Source organism: Mobula hypostoma, chromosome 2 (genome assembly GCF_963921235.1).
Source record: "Mobula hypostoma chromosome 2, sMobHyp1.1, whole genome shotgun sequence".
NCBI classification, from domain to species: domain Eukaryota; kingdom Metazoa; phylum Chordata; class Chondrichthyes; order Myliobatiformes; family Myliobatidae; genus Mobula; species Mobula hypostoma.
In genome coordinates, this window is record NC_086098.1 from 79,375,059 (window position 1) to 79,402,862 (window position 27,804).

The following is a 27,804-nucleotide window of genomic DNA, read 5'->3' on the forward strand; positions in this document are numbered from 1 at the left end:
TTGCTGTTTTGTGATTATTGATGGTTCTCATGGTCTCTCAACAAAGCTGAAGTCCTTTCTCTTTGGCATTATTAGAGCATATCTCTGAACGTATCCTGGAGTATTAATTGCAGGAGCAGGAATATGTAATATAGGCCCTTGATATACCTTCATTCTTTTAATAATTTCTTTAGCCAGCGTGTCATATGGTGGGTGTTGATGGCAGACCCAAATGCAAGACACAGACACTGAAGTACTAGGAACGGGACTTGACTAGAGAGCTGGGACAAGAACACAGTCTTGGGCTAGGACATAGGCTAGGCAAGCGGGACCAGGACAAGGAACTGGGAATTAGGAGCCTTGGCTTGAACTCCGAGCTGGAGAATGGACAAGGACCCAGAACCTGGGTCTTGACTTGGACTCAAACCCCGGAACTAGGCGAGGACATGATGTGGCTACAGGACTGGACATGGCTTGGGTTCCTTGAGGCAAGGGCATGACGAGGCTTGGGTTCCTCAAGGTGAGGACATGATGAGGCTTGGGTTCAGACTCCGAGCCAGAAACTGGATGAGGACCCAGAACCTGGGTCTTGACTTGGGCTCGAACTCCGGAACTAGGCAAAGACATGATGTGGTCTAGGGAAACAGGAACTTCGGAACGCAAAGCCAGAAGCCTTGACTTGGTCAAGGGAGAGGCAGGAATGCAGAGCCTTGGTCGAGGGAGGGGCAGGCACGCAGAGCCTTGGAACACAGAGCTGGGACCCCTCCTTGGGAACAGGACTTGGGGCCGGGGTTCTACACAGAGTCAGTACCCCTCCTAAGGAGCAGGATTGTGGGCCAGGACTCGTACACAGAACACAGAGAGACACTTCCCAACACAAGTTAGCGGCAAACAGCCAGACCTACCGAGCAAAGGTGTGGACACAGAGACAGTTCTCAGCACTAGGTAGCAGCAAACGGCCAGACCTACCTAGTGAAGGCGTGGACACAGAGACAGTTCAAAACAACAATAGACAGTTTCTTATCTTGCTCCAGCAGTTGAACTTGACAGCAGTGCAGGCAAGGCTTACAGGCGAGGCTCCAGGTGAGGCAAGGCTTCAGACACTGGTTGCAGGGCAAGACTTCAGGAAGAAGGGGCAGAGAAGGGATTCAGATAGGGAGTTTGGACAGAAACAATCCAGCAACTGAAGCTGAACCAAGGAGCTATTTATGTAACCAGCCCAAAATGTGAATCAGCTGCCTCAATTAGAGCACCCAACAGAAACTGGGGAAAACCAGAAAACCTGGAATAAGGAACGTTGGACCGGACCATGAACTGGAATCCGCACTTCACGGACCGGACCATGACAATGACACAGAGGTCAGTAAATCTGTTGAATTCATTGCCACAGATGACTCTGGAGGCCAAGCCACTGTGTATATTTAAAGCGGAGATTGATAGGTTCTTGATTAGGAAGGGCATCAAAGTTTATGGGGAGAAGGCAGAAAAATGAGGTTGAGAGAGTGATGATTGAATGGAGGAGTAGACTTGATGGGCTAAGTAGGCTAATTCTACTCCTATACATTATGGTCTTATTATAATATCTGGCTAAACTACTCTCGGCCTCAGTTATGCTTTCCTGTCTAATCACCATTGGATTCTGTTTGGTTACTTTGTTTCTCAATCGTAACAGGGGACACCAAGACTCAAAGATATGATTTCACCTATTGGAGGGTCAGAGACAAGTTGAATAATCTTATGGAGACATGATAGGCCTAAGACCATAGAGGTGCCAACAAGTCCATCAGATGCCCAGCAAATACTGGCTTCAAAAATAAAAACAGTTATTCAATCCCAATGCCTCTTTAAAGTTCAATCTCCATTCCAAAACATAGAAAACATAAAGCACAATACAGACCATTCGGCCCACAAAGCTGTGCCGAACATGTCCTGACCGTAGAACTACCTAGGCTTTACCCATAGCCCTCTAGTTTTCTAAGCTCCATGTAGCCATCCAGGAGTCTCTTAAAAGACCCTATCGTTTCCGCCTCCACCACTGCTGCCGGCAGCCCATTCCACACACTCACTCTCTGTGTAAAAAACTTACCCCTGAAGTCTCCTCTGTACTACTTCCAAGCACCTTAGAACTATGCTCTCTCGTGCTAACCATTTCAGCCCTGGAAAAAAGCCTCTGATTATCCACATGATCAATGCCTCTCATTATCTTGTACAACTCTATCAAGTCACCTCTCATCCTCTGTCGCTCCAAGGAGAAAAGGCCAAATTCATTCAACCAATTTTCATAAGGCATGCTCCTTAATCCAGGCAACATCCTTGTAAATCTCCTCTGCACCCTTTCTATTGTTTCCATGTCCTTCCTATAGTGAGGCAACTAGAATTGAGCACAGTACTCCAAGTGGGGTCTGATGAGGGTTCTATATAGCTGCAACATTACCTACATTATTTATGAATTACCTACTAGAACAGTGGGAAAATATAGATCTGGCATATTCAGAAGTAATTTATATATATTTTTATAAATACTAAACATTCTTCTGCCATGATGAAGTCAGTTTGGAAGTGCAACACCTCATATGCCATCTCGGTAGCCTCCAACATGTTGACATGAACATTGATTGGCCCAATAACATGTTTGACTGCATGTTTGAAGGCAGGATGCTGCAGATGCTGGAATCTGGGGCAGCATCCGGTCTACTAAAGGAGCTCAATGGGTTGAACAGCATCTGCTCCCAAAACGTTTTACTCCTCTCCACAGATGCTGTCTGACCTGCTGAGTTCCTCAAGCATTTTATAATTCCCTTCCTTTCACAGATGCTGCTTGACCCACTGAGTTCCTCCGACAGATTCATTAAGGATCCCACCATTCCAGTTCATAACTGTTTATCCCATGGAAGTATCATTCATGCTAGGACCACCAGACTCAAAAGCAATTGCTTTTCCCATAGAGCAAGGCTACTCAACACCTCCACCCAGTAACCCACCCTCCCAGAACCTCAACCACCACAACTTTAACATTTCCTGTCAGTCACTTTTGTACAATCACTCCTGTGTCTAGCTTCACTTTATGCACATACAATTAATCTATGTTTGTAAGCTATCTTATGTATTTATATTTATTGTGTTTTTGATTATTATTGTTTTCCATATCTTAACATGTTTTTCTGCTACTGCACTGGGTCCAGAGTAACAATTATTCATTCACCTTTACACTAATGTACAGGAAATGACATTAAGCAATCTTGAACCTTGACAGCATGTTTGATGTGCATTGACTTTATTTCATTAAACATTATAAAAATATGTTTATTTTATTACTTTAAAGGATCAGCATGGTAACAAGCCCTACTGGCCTAACGACCTTGTATCACCCAATTGTACTCATGCGACCAATTAACCAACTAAACCGTACGTCTGTGGAATGTGGGAGGCAACTGGAGCACCTGGAGGAAACCTACGCAGTCACAGTGAGAACATATAAATTCTTTACAGTCAGTGATGGAACAGAACCCAGAACATTGACATTGTAATTGTGTTACGCTAACCGCGATGCTATCATGCCAACCGTTAGTGGTTTTTGGACAGCTGGTGCCTCCTGCCTGAAATGATAGCACTGCAAGCAGAATTCGAACCAGCACAGGTAATACCCACTGGATTTCAAGTCCAGCACCTTAACCACATCACAGCCATCACAGCTCCAAACAGAGCAGCCTTTCAGTACCCTCACTGATAAATAGCCACTGATTTCACACGCAGATGTACACTCAATGTTACGTACACCTGCTCATTAATGAAAATACGGAGGAATGGAAAATTGAAACCTCACTCTGCTTTTCAAGAAGGGAGAGAGGTGGAAGAAAGATAATTATAGGCCAGTTAGTCTGACTTCAGTGGTTGGGAAGATGTTGGAGTTGATTGTTAAGGATGTAGTTTGGGGGTAGTTGGAGACAAAAGATAAAACAGGCTGTAATTAGCATGGTTTCCACAAGAGAAAATCTTGCTGATGAATCTGTTGAAATTCTTTGAAGAAATAACAAGCAGGGTAGTCAAAGGAGTATCGGTGAACGTTGTGTACTTGAATTTTCAGAAAGCCTTTGACGAGGTGCCACACAAGAGACTGCTTAACAAGAACCTACCATGGATAAAGCAGTGGCTGATTGGCGGGAGGCAAAGCGTGGGAATAAAGGGAGCCTTTTCTGATTGGATGCTGTTGACTAGTGGTGTTCCACAGGGGTCTGTGTTGGGACCACTTCTTTTTACGTTATACATCAATGACTTGGATGATGGAATTGATGGCTTTGTTGAAAAGTTTGCAGACAATGCGAAGGTAGGTGGAGAAGCAGGTAGTTTTGAGGAAGTATAGAGGCTGCAGAAGGACTTTGACAGATTAGGAGAATGGGCAAAGAAGTGGCAGATTGAATACAGTGTTGGGAAGTGTGTGGTCATGCACTTTGGTAGAAGAAATAAAAGTGTAGATTATTTTCTGAAAGGAGAAAAAAATTCTGAGGTGCAAAGGGACTTGGGGGGGTCCTTGTGCAGGATTTCCTAAAGGTTATTTTGCGGGTTCATTGGTGGTGAGGAAGGCAAAAGTGGTGTTAGCATTCATTTCAAGAGGACTAGAATATAAAAACAAGGATGTAATTTTGAGGTTTTATAAAGCACTGGTGAGGCCTCACTTGGAGTACTGTGAGCAGTTTTGGGCATCTTATGGATGTAAGATGGATGTGCTGACATTGGAGAGGGTTCAAAGGAAGTTTATAAAAATGATTCCAGGATTGAAAAGCTTATCATATGAAGAGCGTTTGATAGCTCTGTACCTGTACTCACTGGAATTTGGAAGAATGATGGGTGATCACAATGAAACCTATCGAATGTTGAAAGGCTTTGACAGTGGACGTGGAGAGGATGTTTCCTTTGGTGAGGGAGTTGAAAACTGGAGGACACAGACTCAGATTAGAGGGGCGTCCTTTTAGAATGGAGATGAGGAGGAATTCCTTTAACCAGAGAGTGGTGAATCTGTGGAGTTAGTTGCCACAGGTGGCTGTGGAAGCCAAGTCACTAGATATATTTAAGGCAGATAGATTATTAATGAGTCAGGGCATGAAGGAATTTGGGGAGAAAGCAGGAGATTGGAGCTGAGATGGAAAATGGATCAGACATACTGAAGTGGCAGAGCAGAATTGAGCCAAATTCTGCTCCTCGTCCCCAAGCATCTCATTTTCACCATGGATGTCCAGTCTCTTTACACCTCCATTCCCCCACTAGGATGGCCTCAAAACTCTCCTTTTCTTTCAGGACACCAGACCCGACCAGTTTGCCTCCACTACCACTCTCCTCCATCTAGTGGAACCTGTCCTCACTCTCAATAATTTATCCTTTGGCTTCTCCCACTTCCTTCAAGCAAAAGGTGTAGCCATGGGTACTCGCATGGGTCCCAGCTCTCCCTGCCTTTTTGTAGGCTATGTGGAACAGTCTATGTTCGAAGCATACACTGGTATTATTCTCCCACTTTTCCCACGCTACATCCACAACTTCATTGGTGCTGCTTCCTGTACCCATGCCGAGCTAGTTGACTTCATGCACTTTGCCTCTCAAATTCACCTGCTCCATTTCTGACACCTCCCTCCCCTATCCTGATCTCCCGGTCTCTATATCTGGAGACAAACCACAGCGACCTGACTCTCATAGCTGCCTGGACTATACCTCTTCCCACCCTGTGTCTTGTAAAAATGCCAGGCCCTTGTCTCAATTCCTCCGTCCCCACCACATTTGGTCTCAGGATAAGGCTTTTCATTCTAGAGTGAAGGAGATGTCCTCCTTCTTCAAAGAAAGCGGCTTCCCTTCCTCCGCCATCAACACTGCCTTCAACCACATCTCTTCCATTTTGTGCATGTCTGCCCTCAGCCCATCTTCCTGCTACGCCATCAGATATAGGGTTCTTCTTGTCCTTACCTATCACCCCACCAGCCTTCGCGTCCAGCACTTAATTCTCTGTAATTTCCACCATCTCCAATGGGATCCCACCACCAAGCACATCTTTCCCTCCCCCCCACTTACTGCTTTCTGCAGGGATCGCTCCCTAAACGACTTCCTTGTCTATTCACTCCATCTTACTGATCACCGTCCTGGTACTCATCCTCACAAGCGGAACAAGGTTTACACCTGCCCCTGCACCTCCTCCCTCACTAGCATTCAGGGCTCCAAACACTTGTGAGTCTGTTGGGGTCATCTCGTGTACTTGGTGCTCCCCGTGTGACCTCTTGTATATCGGTGAGACACAATGTAGATCGGGAAACTGCTTTGCTGAACACCTACGCTCTGTTTGGCCAGAAAAAGTGGTTTATCCCAGTGGCCACCCATTTTAATTCCACTTTCCATTCCGACATGTCCATCCATGGTGTCCTCTACTGTTGCGATGAGGCCACAGTGAGGTTGGAAGAGCAACACCTTATATTCTCTCTGGGTAGCCTCCAAACTGATGGCATGAACATCGATTTCTCCAACTTCCAGTAATGCCCCACCCCCCCTTCTCTATTCCCCATCCCTTTTTCTATTCCCCACCCCACTTCTCTATTTCCCATCCCCTTTTCTATTCCCCATCCCCTTTTCCCTCTCTGACTTTATCTCCTTGCCTGCCCATCACCTCCTTCTGGTGCTCCTCACTCTTTTTCTTTCTTCCATGGTCTTCTGTCCCCTCTTATTAGATTGCCCCTTCTCCAGCCCTGTATCTCTTTCACCAATCAACTTCCCAAGTCTTATTACTTCACCCCCCTCCACTTCCCAATTCCACCTATCACATTGTGCTTCTCCCTCCCCTCTCCCCACCCTCGAACTCTGACTCTTCATCATTTTTTCTCCAGTTCTGCTTAAGGTTCTCGGCCGTAAACGTCTTTTCTATAGATGCTGCCTGGCCTGTTGAGTTCCTGCAGCATTTTGTCTGTGTTACCTGGATTTCCAGCATTTACAGATGGGTGGTTTGTGTATCTCACAAACTGCTGATCTCCTGAGATTGTCATGCTCTAAACTCTAAACTCTCTAGAATTTAGAAAGAATGGTGCGTAAAACAAAAAACATTCAGGTGAACGACTGCTCTGTGGATGAAGATGCCTTGATAATGAGAAAGGTCAGAGGAGAATGGCCAGACAGGTACAAACTGACAGGAAGGTGACAGTAGCTCAGATACCCATGCTTTACAACAGTGGTGTGCGGAAGAGCATCTCTGCAAAACATGTCGAAACTTGAAGTAGATGAGCTACAACAGTAGAAGACCACGAACATAATGTAAACTCAGTGGCCACTTTATTAGGTACAGGCGGTATAACAGCCTTAAATCTAATGTTCCACAGCAACAGAAAAACAGTTCAGTCTCATTTTAAATTGTCTAGCATTGGTACATGACGTATTTTACAATGGTACTATTTTAAGTGGGTTGAATGGAAAGTGGGTCTTGGGGTTCGAGTATGACTCATGAATGGTGAACTAAGCACAGAGGTTTTAAATAAGGAAGAAGGTGGAAAAGACAGAAAGTTACACTGAATGTACGTGTTACACCCATCCAGCCCTACTTAGAATATAGTGAGCAGATAAACATTATAATCTAGAAATAGTGTAAAGGTCTCTGAATGTGTAGGAGAGGTTCCCTGTTATGGTTGCAAGAATCAGAGATCATGATTACTTGAACAGACTTCAGAAGCTTAGTGTCTTTCTTCAAGCAGAGAAGGGCAAAGTAAAGCTTGGCAGACCATAATTCATTGAATTTTTGGATAAGATTAAGTTAAATTTTATCTTTTAAAAAAATAATAATGATATATTTAAGGTGAATGCTGAAAGAGGCTTCAGATAAAAGTCACACACACAAAATGCTAGAGGGACTCAGCAGGTCAGGCAGCATCTATGGAGATGAATAAACAGTTGAAGTTTCAGGCTGAGACCCTTCATCAGGACTGGAAAGGAAGGGAGAGGATGCCAGAATAAGAAGGTGAAGGGAGGGGAAGGAGTACAAGCTAGAAGATGGTAGATGAAGCTGGGTGGGTGGTGGGGGGGGGGGTGATGAATTAAGAAGCTGGTAGGTAATAGGTGGAAAAGGTAAAGGACTGGAGAAGAAGGAATCTTACAGGAGAGGAGCATGGTCTACGAGGGAAAGGGAAGGAGAAGGAGCACTAGAGGGAGGTGTTAGGCAGATGAGGAGAAGAGGTAAGATGGGTGCCAGAGTAGGAAATTGAAAAAGAGGGAAGGGGGAGGGGGTAAATTACCAGAAGTTGGAGAAATTGATGTTCATGCCGTCAGGCTGGAGGCTAGCTAGACAGAATATGAGGTGTTGCTCCTCCAACCTGAGAGTGGCAGAAGAGGAGGCCATGGGCCGAGATATCAGAATGGGAATGGGGATAGGAATTTAAATGATTGGCCACAATGGCCTAATTAATGCTATAAATTACTCAATCACACCAATGCAGTATGGCATTCATTAGCAAATGTTTGTCACCACATGGATCAACACACATCAAAGTTGCTGGTGAACGCAGCAGGCCAGGCAGCATCTGTAGGAAGAGGTGCAGTCGACGTTTCAGGCCGAGACCCTTCGTCAGGACTAACTGAAGACAGAGTGAGTAAGGGATTTGAAAGTTGGAGGGGGAGGGGGAGATCCAAAATGATAGGAGAAGACAGGAGGGGGAGGGATAGAGCCAAGAGCTGGACAGGTGATAGGCAAAAGGGGATACGAGAGGATCATGGGACAGGAGGTCCGGGAAGAAAGACGGGGGGGGGGGACCCAGAGGATGGGCAAGAGGTATATTCAGAGGGACAGAGGGAGAAAAAGGAGAGTGAGAGAAAGAATGTGTGCATAAAAATAAGTAACGGATGGGATACGAGGGGGAGGTGGGGCCTTAGCGGAAGTTAGAGAAGTCGATGTTTACGAGGGGGAGGTGGGGCCATCTGTTACTTATTTTTATGCACACATTCGTTCTCTCACTCTCCTTTTTCTCCCTCTGTCCCTCAGAATATACCTCTTGCCCATCCTCTGGGTCTCCCCACCCCCGTCTTTCTTCCCGGACCTCCTGTCCCATGATCCTCTCGTATCCCCTTTTGCCTATCACCTGTCCAGCTCTTGGCTCTATCCCTCCCCCTCCTGTCTTCTCCTATCATTTTGGATCTCCCCCTCTCCCTCCAACTTTCAAATCCCTTACTCACTCTTCCTTCAGTTAGTCCTGACGAAGGGTCTCGGCCTGAAACGTCGACTGCACCTCTTCCTACAGATGCTGCCTGGCCTGCTGCGTTCACCAGCAACTTTGATGTGTGTTGCTTGAATTTCCAGCATCTGCAGAATTCCTGTTGTCACCACATGGATTATGAGTTTCAAAAATTTTATAGCTTATAATTTTGTTTTGCTAATTGACATTGAGCAGGGTCAAAGAAAAAAATCAAGAAATTGAAATCTTGCCAACACAAACAATTTTGAATTTTCTCATGATTCTTTTAATACAATTCTTTGGCAAAATCAACAACTTGCAATTCCATTGTATTTTTAACAGCATTGAAATATCCCAAATTATTTCACAGAATGGGTAGAACAGCTACAGAGAGGAGTTCAAAAACAAAAAGAAAATTTATGACATGTTTCAAAAGATTTAATGAGCCTCTTGCAAGTGAATAATAGATTTAGGCAGATAACTTCTGTTCCTAGGGTGTGCATTGATGGAGGGGGTGAAGCTGGTGCTAGGAAGCCAATGGAGAGGATGAAATGGTATAGCTTGAATGACATATGTTTGACAGGCAATTAGGTTGTAACAGTGGAGGTGGAGGGTTTGTAGAGGCAGTCCAGAACCAGAGTGGTTAGCGCAGTGCTTTACAGCCCAGCCAGCAACCCCTGATCGGGGTTCAATACCTGACCCTGCCTGTAAGGAGTTCACACGTTTTCCCCGTGACAGCGTGGGTTTCCTCCCACATTCCAAAGACCTACAGGTTCGGGTTTGAAAGTTGTGGGCATGCTACGTTGGTGGTGCAAACGTGGCGACACCTCCCAGCTGCTCCCTGCACACCCTCGCATATTTGATTTGATAGAAATTATACAGTTCACTGTATGTTTTGATGTACGTGTGACAAATAAAGCTAAGCTTTATCTTTTGCACTCAACTTGAAGTAAGTAAGTAAGTTTTGAATTTTAGACATACTGGAGTTCATGTAAGATCAAACTCAGGAGCAGGAGAGATAGAGAATAGGCTTCTGTACAGTGGAACTAAGCTAGGAGATGAAAATAGTTAACAGGAGGACGTCCAATTTGAAATTCGCTACTGGGTCAAATGATATTGATACTGGACTGAGTGAATGGAAAGAAAACAAAATAAACTCAGCACAGGTGTCTGATCTTATGACACAAGATAGCTCCACCTCATCAATATTTGATGTTGGACAGGCAGCACTGCTAAAGATAACGGAAAGCGATGTTCCTGACTGGCAGGAGAGAGTAACTTTTCACTCTGCAGGTAGACTCAAGAAAGCAAACTCATTATCTTTGGAAAATATGAGGAACATTTGATTGTTCTTGGCCTGTACTTGCTGAAGTTTAGAAGGATAAGGAGGAAACCTTTTGAATTATAAAAGGCCTAGAAAGAGTGGATGTGTAGATGGTGTTTCCTATAGTGAGGGAATGTAGGACCAGAGGGCACAGCCTCAACATAAAAGAACGTCCCTTTAGAAAAGAGTTGAAGAGGAATTCCTTTAGCTAGAGGGTTGTAAACCTGTGGAATCTATTGCCACAGATGGTTCTGGAGGCCAAATCATTGGGTATAACACAGAGATTGATCAGCTCTTGATTAGTGAAGGCGTCAAAGGTTATGGGGAGAACGTGAGAACTAGGAGCAGCAGTGGCCCATTTGGCCTGTCGAGCATGCTCTGCCATTCAATAAGATCAGCGTTGATCTGGCTGTGGATTCAGCTCCACCCACCTGCCTTTTCCCAATAACCCTTAATTTTCCTGCTATGCCAAAATCTATCTGACTGTGTCTTAAATATATTTAGGGAGGTAGCCTCTACTCCTTCCTGGGCAGAGAATACCACGGATTCACTGCTCTCTAGGAAAAGCAGTTTCTCCTCATAAGACAGTGAGACATAGGAACAGAATTAGGCAATTTGACCCATTGAGTCTGCTTCACCATTCAATCATCTCCATCCTAAATCTATTCCCTTGAGAATGCAGGAGAGGGAATAATAAATCAGTAATGATTGAATGGCTCAGTGGGACAACGGGCTGAGTTCTACTCCTGTTGCTTATGTCCTAATATGACTGGGGGGCTTCATGTAAATATAAGGTCAAGTAAGAACTACAGGTCCATTTTAATATAGGAGACATAATGTTTTGTGAGAAATTTACAAGTGGAACCTTGTGAGGAGAGTGCTATTAGGATTCACCACGAAGAGTAGTAATAGAGGGAACTGATCTGTTTAAGGTTAAAGGAAGATGAAGGGAGACAAGCTGCAAATACAAAGGAGCAACACACACAAACTGTTGGAGGAACTCAGCAGGTCAAGCAACATCTATGAAGGGGAATAAACAGTAGATGGTTTGGGCCAAAACCCTCCATCAGGTCTGGAAAAGAAAGGAAAAGAAGCCATAGTAAGAATGTGGGGGAAGGGGAAGGGGCTGGCAGGTGAGAGGTGGAAAAGGTAAAGAACTGAAGAAAAAGAAATCTGATAGGGGAGGAGAGTTGACTATGGGAGAAAGGAAAAAGAGGAGCACTGGGGGGAGGTGATGAATAGGTGAGAAGAAGGGAGGAGGTAAGAGGATAATCAGAATGGGAAATTACAAAGGATAGCTTGAACAGATGCTATTGGCAGAAATCAGAATGAAGAGTGACAGATGGGAGAGTCCTGTACACCACAGCAGAACAGTTGAACCTTGGGGACTTGAGGACAAGACTAATAGCAGGAAAGTTAATTGCATCTGACGGTGGTTTTCTTAAGGGGGAAACTGGTGCAGTTGTGGATGATTAATAATGTACGATTGTACAATGGGACCAAATAGTTGGCCTCGTGGATGTGAGTATGCAAGAGGAATTGTGGTACCCCAGTTTGGTGGCAGGAATAACACACACACACACACACAAAGGGTTTGGATGAAGAGTCTTGATCTGAAACGTCAACTGTTTATTCAGTTCCATAGATGCTATCTGACCTGCTGAATTCCTCCAACATTTTGTGTGTGTTAATCTGAATTTCTAGCATCTGCAGTATCTCTTGTGTTTATGATGGTAGGAAGGAATTTAAGAATGAGAGATAAAGTTGGGGTAATTCAAGTGAAAGGGAGATGGAACAGAAGAAGTTGAAGACTTTCAAAGCAGGGATAGATTACTTTATCAAAAAAAAATCTCCAGAAATGTTGGCAGGAATGGTAAAGGGAGAAGATGCGAAAAAAACATTTGGCTTTGGAGAAGTCTTGTATAGTCATACTCCAGTATGTCTGTTATGTGCAGTGATGTATGAGGTAGGTGGTTGTGGCCTTTCCATGACCATGATTGTTCTTGGCAAAGTTTTCTACAGAAATGGTTTGCCATTCCCACCTTCTGAGAGTGCCTTTACAAGTGCCTTAAGAGATTGTCAGACTGGTGTCAGTGGTCACATAACCAGGCCTTGTGATATACACTAGCTATTTGTACAAATATCCACCACCTCCCCTCATGGCTTCACATGATCCTGATTTGGCTGGGGGGGGGGGGGGGACGACTAAGCAGGTGCTACACCTTGCCCAAGGGTGACCTACAGGCCAGCGGAGGGAAGGAGTGCCTTACACCTTCTATGGTTGAGATGCATCTCCACCCTGTCACCCAACAATATGTTGAAATGGCAAGGTGGGGTAGATACAAGGAGGATAAAGCAAAAATACGCCAGTGATAAATCATGTGACCCATTCCAAATTAATGTTTGATTGTGTAATCCTCTGTTCTTCATATTATTTTGGAAAATTTAAAACAGCTGAGTCATAAACCGTTGAAGGTTTGGTCAAAAAATATAATGCTGAGTCACTGAACAGTAGGCAAAAGCATGCGATTCAATGGACTCTGCTGTATTAACAAAGTACAAGTGTAATAAAGATAGATTTTAAAAATTTCATTTTAAAAACTAATCATTCTCAATAAAACAGCCAGCTTTGGCAAAACTGGGTATCAAACTTCCCAAGAGTATTCACCAAGAATCTCTTTAGAAAAATCTAGAATTCTCCAAAAGATTTTGTTATTTGTCTGACCAATTCCTTTCATACTTTTGATATCAAAAGACAGCTGGTATGTCTTATGCTTAAAAAAAAACCGTGTCTGTTTGCATTGCATTGATGGAATAAGCAAGATTGTGTGATATGATTGAAGACTGATTTTCTAAAGGATAAGTGACTTGCTGTTACTTCCCACTGAGTGAAACTTGAACTAGAGGTCATAGGTTAAGGGTGAAAGGTGATATATATAAGGGGAATCTGAGGGGGAACTTCTTTACTCAGAGGGTGCTGCAAGTGTGGAATGGGACTCCAGCTGAAATGGTGGATGTGGGTTCGATTTCCACATTCAAGAGAAATTTGGATGAGTACCTGGATGTGAAGGGCAGAGAAGACTATGGTCCAGGTGTGGGTCAATGGGACTAGGCATGGAATAGATGGACTGAAGGGCCTGTTTCTGTGCTGTAGTGCTCAATGACTCTATGACAGACTCCAGTAAAGTTATGCATGAGCTCATTATAGTGGATACTGAAAAGGAACTAAATACTTCAAAAGAATTGGGGGAAAAAGAATATTTGTAATGCATGAATCTAACAAACCAAATATTTAAACTTCAAGCAGTTATAAAAGTTTCCAAGTTTTAATGATGAGGCTGTTACATTAATGTCCTGGCAGGTGTGGACTGGCTATTTTATTTTTATTTATTTAGAGATGCATTGCGAACGGGCCGTTTCGGCCCAACAAGCCGTGCCACCCAGCGACCCACTGATTTAACACCAGCCTAATAACAGGACAATTTAAAGTGACCAATTAACCTACCAACTGATATATCTTTGGACTGTGGAAGCAAACTGGAGCATCCAGAGGAAAGCCTGGCGTTTATGGGGAGAACATACAAACTTCTTACAGAGGGTATCAGAATTAAACTCTGAACTCTGATGTCCTGAGCTGTAATTGCATTACACTAACTACTACACGACCCATGCTGAGATACCCCTTTGTAACTGACTTTCTTCCCCTTTGAGGAAAACAATGAACTGAAGCACACCATTATGATATGTACATCTTTTAACGGCAATGATTTACCTCTAATTGTTCCTTTTAATCTAATTCTTTTGTATTCAACAATGAAAATTAATTATTAATTTAAGCCCAAACAATTTTTTGTGCAATTGTGGTTTTGACTAAAAATGTTCCTCAAATACTGACGGGAACTGATGACACTGAACTGGTCCGGGATTCTTGCGTTCTCTGCCTAGGCATGGTGAAAACACAACAGGATAAACCCACTATCCCCTCTGGTAGATCATCTTCTTCTGTCCATTCGTTGAGATCTGGGTTAAAACACTGGACACATTTCTTATACTTCTTTTCTACTTCATTCCAACCTCCTACTACATAGATCCTATTGTCAAGATTTGTAACACCAGCGGTACTGACGCCGACAGGGAGAGGGGCTGCAAAGCACCACTGGCCTGAACGTGGGTTGTAGCATTCTATAGGGAGCACGTCTATCCTCTCCCCGCGACCTCCTAGCTGACTCCCACCCAGGACATAAACACGATCTAAAAGGGAGATGGCACAGTGCCATCCCCTCGGTGTGCTAAGGTTGGCTGCATCTTGCCAGCTGTCAGCTGACAGATCGTAGGAAGTGACCAGACGGGAATATGCATTATTGATATAGCCTCCAGTTACAAGGATTTTCCCGTCAATCACTGCACTAGCATGACAGCACCTGGCCACCTCCAAAGGCACTTTCAAATGCCACTTGTTGGTTGCTGGCACATAGCACTCAACCGAGGCAAGGACACCCTCTGAATTCCTCCCCCCAGTTGCAAAGATTAAACCATTAAAGACATTGAGGCTGAAGTGAGTACGTTTATAAGTCATGCTTGCCAGATGAATCCATGTATTGAATCGAGGATCGTACCTGGAAAAAATAAAAAAACAAATGCAAATATATATACACATCTTAAGCATTTTTAAACAATGCTGTTAGAAAATAGTGAAGAAAATTCATTGCAATTTGTTCAAGGTCAGATGATTAGTTAAGTGTTTGGTCTATTTCCAAGTCAACCTCCTTAAATTAAGGCTATCATGCACTGGATTTTATCTGATTTTGTTTATATGTTTGCACTCTCCATCTATAGAACATGGAATAGTACAGGACAGGCCCACATTCTAATTAAATGCTTAACCAAACTAATCCTTCTACCTACACATGATCCTTCCATTCTCTGCACATTCACGTGCCTATCTCAGGGCCTTTTAAATACCTACATCTATCATACACCTACACCGGCACCTACCACTCCCTGTGTAGAAGAACTTGCCCTGCACAGCCACTTTGAACTTACCACCCTCACTTTAAGTACGTGTCTTTTTGACCCTGGGGAAAAGATTCCATGCTTCTCATGATCTTATAAACTTCTATCAGGTCTCTCCTCAGCTTCTACTGCTCCAGAAAACACAATCCAGGCTTGCCCAATCACTCATTATAGCACAAAATAACTCCTGGTATGAAATTTTAATGAATCAAAATTATTTCTCATTTTGCTAAATATTTACAAGGTGAACTGAATAGAATCAAGATGAGGAAAATTTTCTTTGTGCAGTGTATCTAGTAGATATACTTTATTGATCCCGAGGGAAATTGGGTTTCGTTACAGTCGCACCAACCAAGAATAGAGCATAAATATAGCAATACAAAAACCACAAACAATCAAACAACAAAATGCAAACTATGCCAGATGGAAAATAAGTCCAGGACCAGCCTATTGGCTCAGGGTGTCTGACCCTCCACGGGAGGAGCTACAAGTTCGATGGCCACAGGCAGGAAAAACCTTCCGTGCTGCCCAGTGTTGTACCTCGGTGGAATATGGCCGAAGTCCACCGGTAAAAAGTTCAATATCCGGTCTACAAACACGTTCCTCGATCGTAATATGACCCGGATTGCACCATCTGTTGTTAACCAGAACAGTAAGCACCCAACTCCTTTACGCTTACCGCTCTCAGTGCACTTCCGGTCAGCCCGAACGGTCTGGAAGCCGTCCATGGAAAAGATTTGATCAGGTATGTCCTCGTGCAGCCCCGTTCCAGTGAGACACATAACACTGTACTCCCAAAATGTTCTCTGACTCCTGGCTAGCGCCGTGAACTCGTCCATTTTATTACCCACCGAACTCCTCTTCTCCATATTTCTCTGTGCAATCCTCTCCCATTGAAGAGTGTAGAGGCTGAGTTGTTAAGTACATTCAAGAAGAATGTACTTGTAACAATCCACATTAAGGAGCTGGAGCTGAAACCGGATGAACTCTGGATCATTTAGGAAGCTGAAGGGGTGATTTAGATAAGATATACAGTATAGAGAGGTAGTTACACCCAAGGTGCAGGACACAAGAAACTGGGGAACAGCTAGGAAGGGGAAAAGGGTTAAGAAACCAGTGCAGAGTACCCCTGTGGCCATCCCCCTCAACAACAGGTATATTAGTTTGGATATTGTTTGGGGGGTGGGGGGATGACCTAACAGAAGAAAGTCACAGTGGTCGGGTCTCCGGCACTGAGTCTTGCGCTATGACTCAGAAGTGAAGGGGGGGAGAAGAGCCATGCTGTGGTGAAGGGGAATACGTTAGTTAGGGGAATGGACAGGAGGTTCTGTGGGCGAGAACGAAGTTCCCACATGGCATGTTGCCTCCTGGGTGCCAGGGCCTGGGATATCTTGGACCAAGTCCTTGGCATTCCTAACTGGAGTGGGAGGGCAGGAACAGCCAGAAGTTCTGATCTATGTAGGTTCAGTTACAGATTGGTGTACATGAGTAGGACAAATGCCAAGGTTCTGCTTAGGGAGTTCAGTGCCAAGTTAAAGTGCAGGACCTCCAGGATTGCTACCCATCCCACATGCAAGTGAGGCCAGACCTAGGAAGATTATACAGTTTAATACATGGCTAAGGATTTGGTGCAGGAGGGAGAGCATAACATTTTTGGATCATTGGTCTCTCCTCCAGGGATGGTGGGCCCTGTACAGAAGGGACGGTTTGCACCTGAACTTGGGTGGGACTAATGTCCTAGCGGGAAGGTTTGTTAACGCTGCACGGTGGGTTTTAAACTAGACTTGCAGGGGGGATGGGAACCAGAGCGCCAGAACAGTTCGTGGCGAGGGTGTGGAGGCAGATGTTGGTAAGAAGTCAGGCAAAGTCAGGAATGAAAAGGTTGAGCATGGTGTGACTAGGGTCCTGACCTGCATATATTTCAATGCAAGAAGTATTGCAGGAAAGGTGAATGCTAATGCTGAAGATGAGGTAGCTGGTTTACAAACAGAAACAATGTGCAGTGAGGAGAGGTTGTTGGTAGGGCAAAACTGTAGTCAACAGGATGAGTTGTAGCATAAGAGGTAGACAAAATCGAAAATGGTGAATACAGGACTGATGGTGTTATATTTGAATATGCGCAGTATACAGATTAAGGTAGATGAACTTGCGGCACAGTTACGGATTGGTGTACATGATGTTGTAGGCATCACTGAACCTTGGCTGAAAGAGGATTATAGCTGGGAGCTTAGTGTCCAAGGATACATGTTGTTTCAAAAAGACTGGCAGGAAAGCAGAGGGAAGGTAAAGGTGGAACACGGAAGTAAGCTAGCCAATAATATTAAAAAGTTTCTTCTGTTACATCAAATGTAAAAGAGAGGTGAGAGTGGATATCGGTCTGCTAGAAAATGCTGCTGGAGAGGTAACAATGGGGGACAAGGAAATGGCAGATGAACTGAATCTTCTGGTCTTATGGTCTCGAAGAAGAGAGAGACATTTCTTAATGCAAAAACATGGAAAAAAGACTGGAATAGGGTAGTAAAGTAATTGACACTTGGCATTTTGCTTTCTACAACCTATTTATTCCATGCATTATTTCCATAATAAGTTTGGATCCATCTATACCTGTATCTTTCCAAAACCTTTCTGATAGTGTCCCTCGGGCTCTAGCTGCGATTTATGGACTGCCACCCATCAAGTATTGAAGGTGACATGCGACTGCATTGAACGTTTTAGTAAGATGAAAGAGCAAATACACTTGCTCCTCTTTTCTATATTGCAACATAATTAGTTCTCCTATCAGTTCAACCAATAAACAAAAACAAATCAATATCAGCAGCCCCTTGCTGATATACATTTGGGCTCCTTCCAAGGACAGGTTAAACCATGTTGTTGAGGTTGCATTCAACACTGTATTAGAATATTATTGTATGTGTTGGACACAGTAATAATAAAAAAGCAAAATAAATATAATTACATAAGACAGCTTATTTATGAGAATGAATTGTACATCCATAAAGTGATGTACATCCATAAAGCTGACTGGCAGGAAATAATGAAGTAGTGGTGGGGTTCGTTGATTGAGGTGTTAATCAGCCTTACTGCTCGGGGAAAGTAACTGTCTTTGAATCTGTGGATTAGTGTGGATACTATGCAGCCTCCTCCCTGATCGGAGAGGAACAAACAGTCCATGAGCAGGGTTGGGGGGGGGAATCCTTTATGATGTTACTGGCCCTTTTCCAGCACCTTTCTGTATATATGTCCCTGATACTGGTACCGGTGGTGCATCGGGCAGTTTTGCTTTCTGTAATATTCGGGATGGATGTTATGAGGGTGGAGGAGAACCCTCCTGTTTAACAAGAGGAAAACTTCTGACAGAAAATGAAGCCACCACCCTATTTTTTTTTTCCAGCTGGCAAGTACATCAAGTACTTTGAAATCTTCGGAATTCAAGGATATTCAAGGTCCTATACAAATTTGTGAATCAGTTAAAAATGTCAACATGTTATACAATCAAAGCTCCACTATCTAAAAGCTATTTAAATCATTTAACTAAACATGACCATGTACGAAAAAAACCCTCTCCCCTTTGCGGCATTTCCTCTCTAGATAGGATGGACTTGTTTCTCCTGGTGCAGATGCAGAGATAAAATACTCCTACTTGGGTTAGGAGCACTCAATCTGTATTCTGCTGCTGGGTTCCATGAAGATTTCACCATCAGAATACATTCGGAGCACTGCAGCATATTAGTAAAGAGTAATTTAAGGCTTTCTTGTGCAAGAAGTGCCAAGCTTCCTAGAGTTTGCAGGGTGCGTACACACTGGCAGTGTGAAAGGGAACCAGTATTTCCCAACAAAGTATGGCTTATGTAAAGATCAACATCTTTCTCACCTCTAAATGCAGTATATAATTTTTCAACTTTTCAGAAGGAAATTATATAAAAGAGTCAGTTAGAAAGAGAACCCTACCTCTCAAGGAAGGATCTAATTGATAGTCTAATAGTCTAGAAGCCGATTTTCACATCGGCAAATTCCCAGGTGCAATTCCCCATTTTGCTAAGACTGAGATGCTTAAATAGTTAACAAGATTAATTTATATCTAAGATTTGTACTGGTGGTTAAACACACAGTTACTTGATGCCATTACAGTTATCTTGAGCAGCTGAACACAAGAAACTATTCAAGGATGCTCTCAGAAGCCTGCTGAGATTGTGCAGTATGGTCAGTGACCTGTGTGAACATCTGGCCTGCGACTGTTCGGGATTCAAAATTCCAAGTTCAAAGTAAATTTATTACTGAAGTACGTACATGTCATTGTAAACAAATCTGAGATTCACTTTCTTGTGGGCATACTCAATAAATCCAATATCCATAACAAAATCAATCAAAGACTGCACAAACAGAAAATCAGTGTGCAGAAGTCAACAAACTGTGCAGTGCAAAAAGAGAAAAAAAACCATAATAATAAATAAATAAACAAACAATAAACATTGAGAACATGAGATGAAGAGTCCTTGAAAGTGAGTCCATAGGTTAAGGGAACAGGTCAGTGATGGGGCAAGTGAATTTGAGTGAAGTTATTCCCTCTAGTTCAAGAGCTTGATGGTTGATGGGTAACAAATGTTGCCGAACCTGCTGGTGAGAGTCCTGAGGTGCACGTGCCTCCTTCCTGATGGCAGCATTACCTGGGGCTGGGAATCTCTGATGACAATGCTCTGTGTAGATGTGCTCAATGCCAGGGAGGGCATTACCTGTGGTGGACTGGACTGCATCCACCCAAGCTAGTCAATATACTCTCCACACACATCTATAGAAGTTTGTCAAAGTTTTAGATGTAATGCCGTATCTTTGCTCCTGAGGAAGTAGAGGTGCTGCCATGCTTTTTTTTTTCCTAACTGCATTTATGTGCTGGGCCCAGGACTGGTCCTTCAAAATGTTTACTTAAGTGAATTTAAAGTTGCTGACCTTCTTCACTTCTGATCCTCTGATGAGGACTGGCTCATGGACCTCAAGTTTCCTCCTCCTGAAGTCAATAATCAGCTCCTTGGTCTTGCTGACATTGAGTCAAAGGTTGTTGTTATTTTCAATCTGCCTCCTATATGCTAATTTGTCACCACCGGTGACAGTGGTGCCATCAGCAAACTTAACTATGGCACGGAGCTGCGCTTTGCCACACAGTCACAAATGTAATTGAGTAGAGCAGGGGGCTGAGCACATAGTCTTGTTGTGTACCTGTGCTGATACAGATTGTGGAGAAGACATTGTTGCCAATCCAAACTGACTGGAGTCTCTAAGTTGTAAATTGGGGATTCAATTAGACAAAGAGATATTGAAGCCAAGGTCTTGAAGTTTATTGGTCTTTCTCGAGTTATGGCATTCTGGATAGTGATGACTCTTTATTACTCTCCACAGCGGCTGCCCGACCTGCTGAGCTCCTTCAGCATTTTGTGCATGTTACTCTGGGTTTCCAGCATTTGCAGAACCTGCAGAAATACAGCATGGAACAGGCAGGCCCTTCCAGCCCGAAGAACCGCACTGTCCAGCAACCGACTAACGGATCAGTGCTCCTGCTCTTGGCACACTGTTAGAGCTGCAGCCCTGCCCTTAATGCACAGCTCAGGACAGACACATCTGTTCGTCATTTAACCTCCAGGTTAGTTGTATATTCATCAGCTCTCCCTCAACACAGTAACAAAAGGGTACGTTTTGGGTGTCTGGTTTTTAGAACAGACACCAGTATTGAATATTCCAAGCTGTTCTATTTGTTGGGATTTGCTACCGGTGTAAACATGGAATTCCTTGAATTTGTGATGAAGGCAATTGAAACTGTAATTAATCATTTATTGTTATCTTTGTGTTGAAGAAGAATAAAATATCATTAGGGGAGTGGGATTCTCTTGGATTCTCCCGAGGTCACCCTCTCCTGAAGCTGTGCTGTGAGAATAAAGAATTTTACATTTCCCACTTACAGGTTCCATGTGGGTCTGTTTCAGTCGGACACAACAATGATCACTCATGATGACTGTGATGGTGCATTTGCAAGGGCAACGAAGGGTGGTGGAGTTGTGGATAGTGTAGAAGGTTACTGTAGGTTACAATGGGACCTTGATAGGTTGCAGAGCTGGGCTGAGAAGTGGCAGATAGAGTTCAATCCAGAAAAGAATTAAGTAATACATTGTGGAAGATCGAACTTGATGGAAGAGAGCAAAGTTTATGACAGGATTTTTAGCAGTGTGGAGAAACTTGGGGTCCAAGTCCACAGATCTCTCAAAAACCTTGCCGCAGACATTGATAGGTAGGGTAAGAGCATGTATGTGTTGAGCTTCATTATTTGAGGGAATAGTTTCAAGATCCATCAGGTAATGTTGCAGCTGTATAAAAGCCTGGTTAGACCCCACTTGGAATATTGTGCTCATTTCTGGTCACTTCATTATAAGCAGGACGTGGAAGCTTTAGAGAGGGTGCAGAAGAGATTTACCAGATGCTGCCTGGGTTAGAGAGTATGTCTTGTGAAGAAAGGATGTGCTTACTAGGGCATTTCTCTTGGAACGAAGGAACCTGATTTTATAATGTCAGTAGGAAAGTCTGCAAGGCAGCCATTTTAAGATAGTTTACAGTCAGGAAAAGAACAGACTGACATACAATAATGTCTAAAAACTCCACCAAAACTTAAGATCAATAGTAGGCTTCAAATCAAAATCAGAAATAAACTGAAAGTTACATTTTTAAAAAATGTGCCACCTTGAGAACATAGAGAAAAATATACTTCCTAGAAAGAACATATTGTTTTCAACTTCTTTTGTAGCAGGATGCAAACAATATTATGAGAATTATTGCTGACGCTTCCTCCCCCACTACTTTTGCACTATTTATATATATATCAAATCAAACACACACTTTTTGTAATTTCTAATATATTTTATGTATTGCACCATACTGCTGCTGCAAAACCACAAAAAGTGCTGGTGAACGCAGCAGGCCAGGCAGCATCTATAGGAAGAGGTACAGTCGACGTTTCAGGCCGAGACCCTTCGTCAGGACTAACTGAAAGAAGAGATAGTAAGAGATTTGAAAGTGTGAGGGGGAGGAGGAGGTCTGAAATGATAGGAGAAGACAGGCACTTACCCTTGTGAGTCCCTCTCGGCACTTATCCTTGTAAGCAGAACAAGTGCTACACATGCCCTTACACTTCCTCCCTCACCACCATTCAGGGCCCCAGACAGTCCTTCCAGGTGAGGCGACACTTCACCTGTGAGTCAGCTGGGGTGATATACTGCGTCCGGTGCTCCCGATGTGGCCTTCTATATATTGGCGAGACCTGACACAGGCTGGGAGACCGTTTCGCTGAACACCTACGCTCTGTCCGCCAGAGAAAGCAGGATCTCCCAGTGGCCACACATATTAATTCCACATCCCATTCCCATTCTGATATGTCTATCCACGGCCTCCCCCACTGTCAAGATGAAGCCTCCAACCTGATGGCATGAACATTGACTTCTCTAACTTCCGTTAATGCCCCACCTCCCCTTTGTACCCCATCCCTTATTTATTATTAGTTTTTTTCCCCCTTTTTTTCTCCCTCTGTCCCTCTCACTATAACACCTTGCCCATCCTCTGGGCTCCCCTCCCCCTTTCTTTCTCCCTAGGCCTCCTGTCCCATGATCCTCTCCCTTCTCCAGCCTCGTATCCCTTTTGCCAATCAACTTTCCAGCTCTTAGCTCCATCCCTTCCCCTCCTGTCTTCTCCTATCATTTTGTATCTCCCCCTCCCCCTTTCAAATCTCTTACTATCTCTTCTTTCAGTTAGTCCTGACGAAGGATCTCGGCCCAAAACGTCGACTGTATCTCTTCCTAGAGCTGCTGCCTGGCCTGCTGCGTTCACAAGCATTTTTTGTGTGTGTTGCTTGAATTTCCAGCATCTGCAGATTTCCTCGTGTTTGCGTTTTTAAATTTCATGACACGTTAGTGATAATAAACCCGATTCTGATTTTTATTACTAATGATTGAATCAATTACTGGCAATCGAAAGTGTAAATAGGAATTATTCATGCACTACCACATGCATCTGAAACATGAAGTATATTTCTGCAACAATTATAAGTATGCATAATTGCTTTGTCTTAAATAGAAAATTTATTTTTGGCACATTAGCCTTCATAAATCAAATTGATCACAGGAGATGGGATGTTATATTGAGGTTGTATAAGACATTGGTGAAGCCTAATTTAGAGTATCATGTGCAGTTTTGGTCACCTACCTAAAGGAAGGATGTCAATAAGGCTGCAGTGAAAATTTACAAGGACTCGAGGATGTGAATTATAGAGAAAGGTTGGATAGGTTAAGACTTTTTTTCCTTAGAGCACAGGAGAATGATGGAAGATTTGATGGAGGTATACAGAATTGTGAGGGGTTTCGATAGGTAAATGCAAGTAGGTTTTTCTCCACTGAGGTTGTGTAAGTTTAAATTAGAGATTATGGGGGAAAGATGAAATGTTTAAGGGGAGCACGAGGGGGATTTTCTTCAGTCAATGGGTGGTGAGAGTGTGGAACAAGCTTCCAGCGGAAATGGTGGATGTGTGTTTGATTTCAACAACAGAGTAATTTGGATAGGTACATAGATGGGAGGGGTATGGAGGGCTATGGTATAGGTGCAGATCGATGGAACCAGGCATATCAATAGTTTGGCATGTACAATATGAGCCAAGGGCCTTTTTATGTGCTTTACTGTTCTATGAGTCCAAAACAGTAAACCCTGATAAAACAGCAGATTTAATAAACTATAAATTGACACTAGATTACATTTGTAAGGAAGCATTGAAAAACATGTCTTTGAAATAATGACCTGAAGGGGTTCTGATATAAAGCAGTACACTGGCTATTTTTGCAGAGAGGCCATATGGAGAATCCAGACCATTCCGGGGGCTATTCAGTTGATTGTGGAACCACCAAGCTTCCTGAAAATCCACACGCTGCTGTCGTTCTGATTGTATTCAAACTTCCCATGGACCCCAGCAGTGCTGCCGCAACCCATCAGCCGGGCTGGAAATCAGGATGCTGAATGTGAACCTGAAACAGGCTCAGCAACTACATTTATTTCAGCAGAGAAACGGTGGTGAGAGAAGGAGGCAGGGATTTTGATCAAATGAGTTAAGACCACAAGACACAGGGGCAGAATTAGGCCATTTGGCCCATCAAGTCTGCTCTGCCATTCCGTCATGGCTGAGTTATTATCCCTCCCAACCCCATTCTCCTGCTTTGTCCCTGTAACCTTTGACACCCAGACTAATCAAGAACCTCTCAGCCTCCATTTTAAATATACCCAATGACTTGGCCTCCATAGCAGTCAAACCTTAACAAATAAATCTTTTTAAGAGTTTTATTTTTTTAAATCTTACTATTAAAGAATGAGAATCAGAATCACTGATAAATGTGAAACTTGTTATTTTGCGGCAGCAGTACATTGCAATACATGAAAGGATTATAAGTTACAATAAAAATATTTTAAAATAACAGTGCAAAAAGACAGCAAATTAGTGAGGTAGTGTTTATGGACCATTCAGAAATCCGATGGTGGAGGGGAAGAAGCTGTACTTAAAACGTTGAGTGTGTGTCTTGTGCCTCCTGTACCTCCTCCCCAATGGTATTAAGAAAATATCTAACATTTTCTCCTTTCTAAAAGTTATCTTACAGTGCTTGAAAATGAAGAGGCATTCACAGAAATTCCAGCTGTGTAATAATTTTGACAGCTGTTCTTTCTGGTAGGATGGCTTAGTTAGTGGTCAATGCACTACAGGATGTATTTTGTATACACAAAATAATCTGCAGATGCTGGGGTTATGTGGAACAGTCTGTGCTCCAAACCTATTCTGGTACTGCTCCCCAACTTTTCCTTTGGTACATTGACGACTACATTGGTGCTGCTTCCTGCACCCACGCTGAGCTCGTCAATTTCATCGACTTTACTTCCAACTTCCACCCAGCCCTCAAATTCATTTGGTCTATTTCGGATGCTTCTCTCCCCTTTCTCAATCTCTCAGTCTCCATCTCTGGAGTCAGACTGTCCACTGACATCTTCTAGAAGCCCACTGACTCTCATAACTACCTCAACTATACCTCTTCCCACCCCGCCACATGCAAAAGTCCCATTCCCTATTCCCAGTTCCTCCGTCTCCGCCACATCTGCTCCCAGGATGAGGTTTTCTGTTTCAGGACATCTCAAATGTCCTCTTTAAGGATCCTGGTTTCCCTTCCACTGTCATCAATGATGCCCTCACCCGCATCTCCTCCATTTCCCGCACTTCGGCTCTCACCCCATCCTCCCGCCACCACAACAGGGACAGAGTTCCCTTGTCCTCACCTACCACCCCACCAGCCTCCGGATCCAACACATTATCCTCCACAACTTCCGCCACCTTCAACAGGACACCACCAGTAAGCACATCTTTCCCTCTCCACCCCTCTCCGCTTTCCGCAGGGATCGGTCCCTCTGCGACTCCCTGGTCCACACGTCCCTCCCCACGGATCTCCCACCTGGCACTTATCCCTGTAAGCGCAAGTGCTACACCTGTCCCTACACCTCCTCTCTTGCCACCATTCAGGGCCCCAAACAGTCCTTCCAGGTGAGGCAACACTTCACTTGTGAGTCTGTTGGGGTCATCTATTGCTCCCGGTGCGGCCTCCTCTACATCGGTGAAACCCAACGCAGATTGGGGGACCGCTTCGTCAAGCACCCCCGCTCCGTCCGCCAAAACAGACAGGATCTCCCAGTAGCCACCCACTTCAATTCTGCTTCCCACTCCCATTCAGATACGTCCATACATGGCCTCCTCTACTGCCATGATGAGGTTAAACTCAGGTGGGAGGAGCAACATCTCATATACCGTCTAGGTAGTCTTCAGCCCCTTGGTATAAACATAGAATTCTCCAACTTCCGGTAATTCCTTCCCCCTCCCTTCCCCTATCCCTATGTCACTCAGCCCCCTCCCCCAGCTGTCTATCACCTCCCTCATGGTTCCGCCTCTTTCTACTACCCATTGTGTTTTCCCCTATTCTTTCTTCACCTTTCCTGCCTATCACCTCCCTGCCTCCCCTCCCCCACCCCTTTATCTTTCCCCTTACTGGTTTTTCACCTGCAACCTACCAGCCTTCTCCTTCCCATCCTCCCTCCACCTTCTTTATAGGGCGTCTGCCCATTCCCTCTACAGTCCTGACGAAGGGTTCCGGCCCAAAACGTCGACCGATCTTTTTCACGGATGCTGCCCGGCCTGCTGAGTTCCTCCAGCGTGTTGTGTGTATTCTGCATAGCAGGAAAGCCCTGCAGAGAAGTGGGTCTCACAGATCAAGAGCCAGATTTGTGAACGTTTATCTGCAGGTACTTCAGTGAGGAGCATAGGTAAATGGAAATACATTGCTGGTGGGAAGTGGGCTGAATGTGATTATATTGATTATAATTATAACTGCAGTATCATGAGAGATGCCCAAAATCAACACTAAAATGCCACCTGACCTGCCATACACTACACACCTGTGTTATGGGGGGGGGGAGGGGGTTGTATTCCTGGAAAATCAAGTATTGTCATTTTCCATAAAGCAAACCCATGATAAAAATTAACAACGCAAACAACAATTAAATTAACAATAAAAATCAACAATTTTTTTCCTGTTTTTTGTGTTTTGTTTCTTTTCTCCCCTTCACAAATTCCATGAGAACAAATTTTTATTCCCTGTCTCAAATCCTTTAGTAGTGATATCAGAAGTCTGTGAGGGTAAATTTCAGTTACTTGAACTGTTGTATTGAGGTGGGGTACAATGCACTGTTTTCAAAAATCTTTTCATTCCAAATTCACCACTCTATTTATATTGAAACATGGAGATAATTCCTAAGAAATTTAAAATACTTACCATAAGACTGGAAAACAAATTTTGTGACATATGCTAGTGATAATAAGCCTGATTCTGTTTTTTAAGGCCATAAAACTTTAGAGGAGAATTAGAGCTTTGGCCCAATGGGTCTGCACTGCCATTCGATCATGGCTGATTTATTTTCCTTCTCAACCCCATTCTTCTTTCTTCTCCCTGTAACCTTTGATACCCTTACTAATCAAGAGCACATCAACCTCCACAGATGCATCATCCACATGAAATTCCACCTCACTATCTCTTTTCTAAAGGGATGTCCCTCTATTCTGAGTCCGAGACTCTCCCATTATAGAAAACATGCTCTCCACATCCACTCTATCTAGCTTTCAATATCCGGTAGATTTAAATAAGACCCCTCCTCGTTCTTCACAAATGCAGTGAGTATAGGCACAGAACTATCAAACACTTC

General features: G+C 43.7%; 1 protein-coding gene across 1 annotated transcript in view; it reads right to left on the reverse strand.

Moving 5' to 3' along the window:
• Window positions 1-9,247: 9,247 nt before the first annotated feature.
• The window catches only part of klhl31 (kelch-like family member 31), a 29,120-nt gene continuing 10,563 nt past the window's right edge, over window positions 9,248-27,804 (reverse strand). The window contains exon 3 of the mRNA XM_063039153.1: window positions 9,248-15,101. Coding sequence (XP_062895223.1) covers window positions 14,369-15,101 — 733 coding nt within the window. The 3' untranslated portion in view covers window positions 9,248-14,368. The remainder of the gene's footprint in view (window positions 15,102-27,804) is intronic.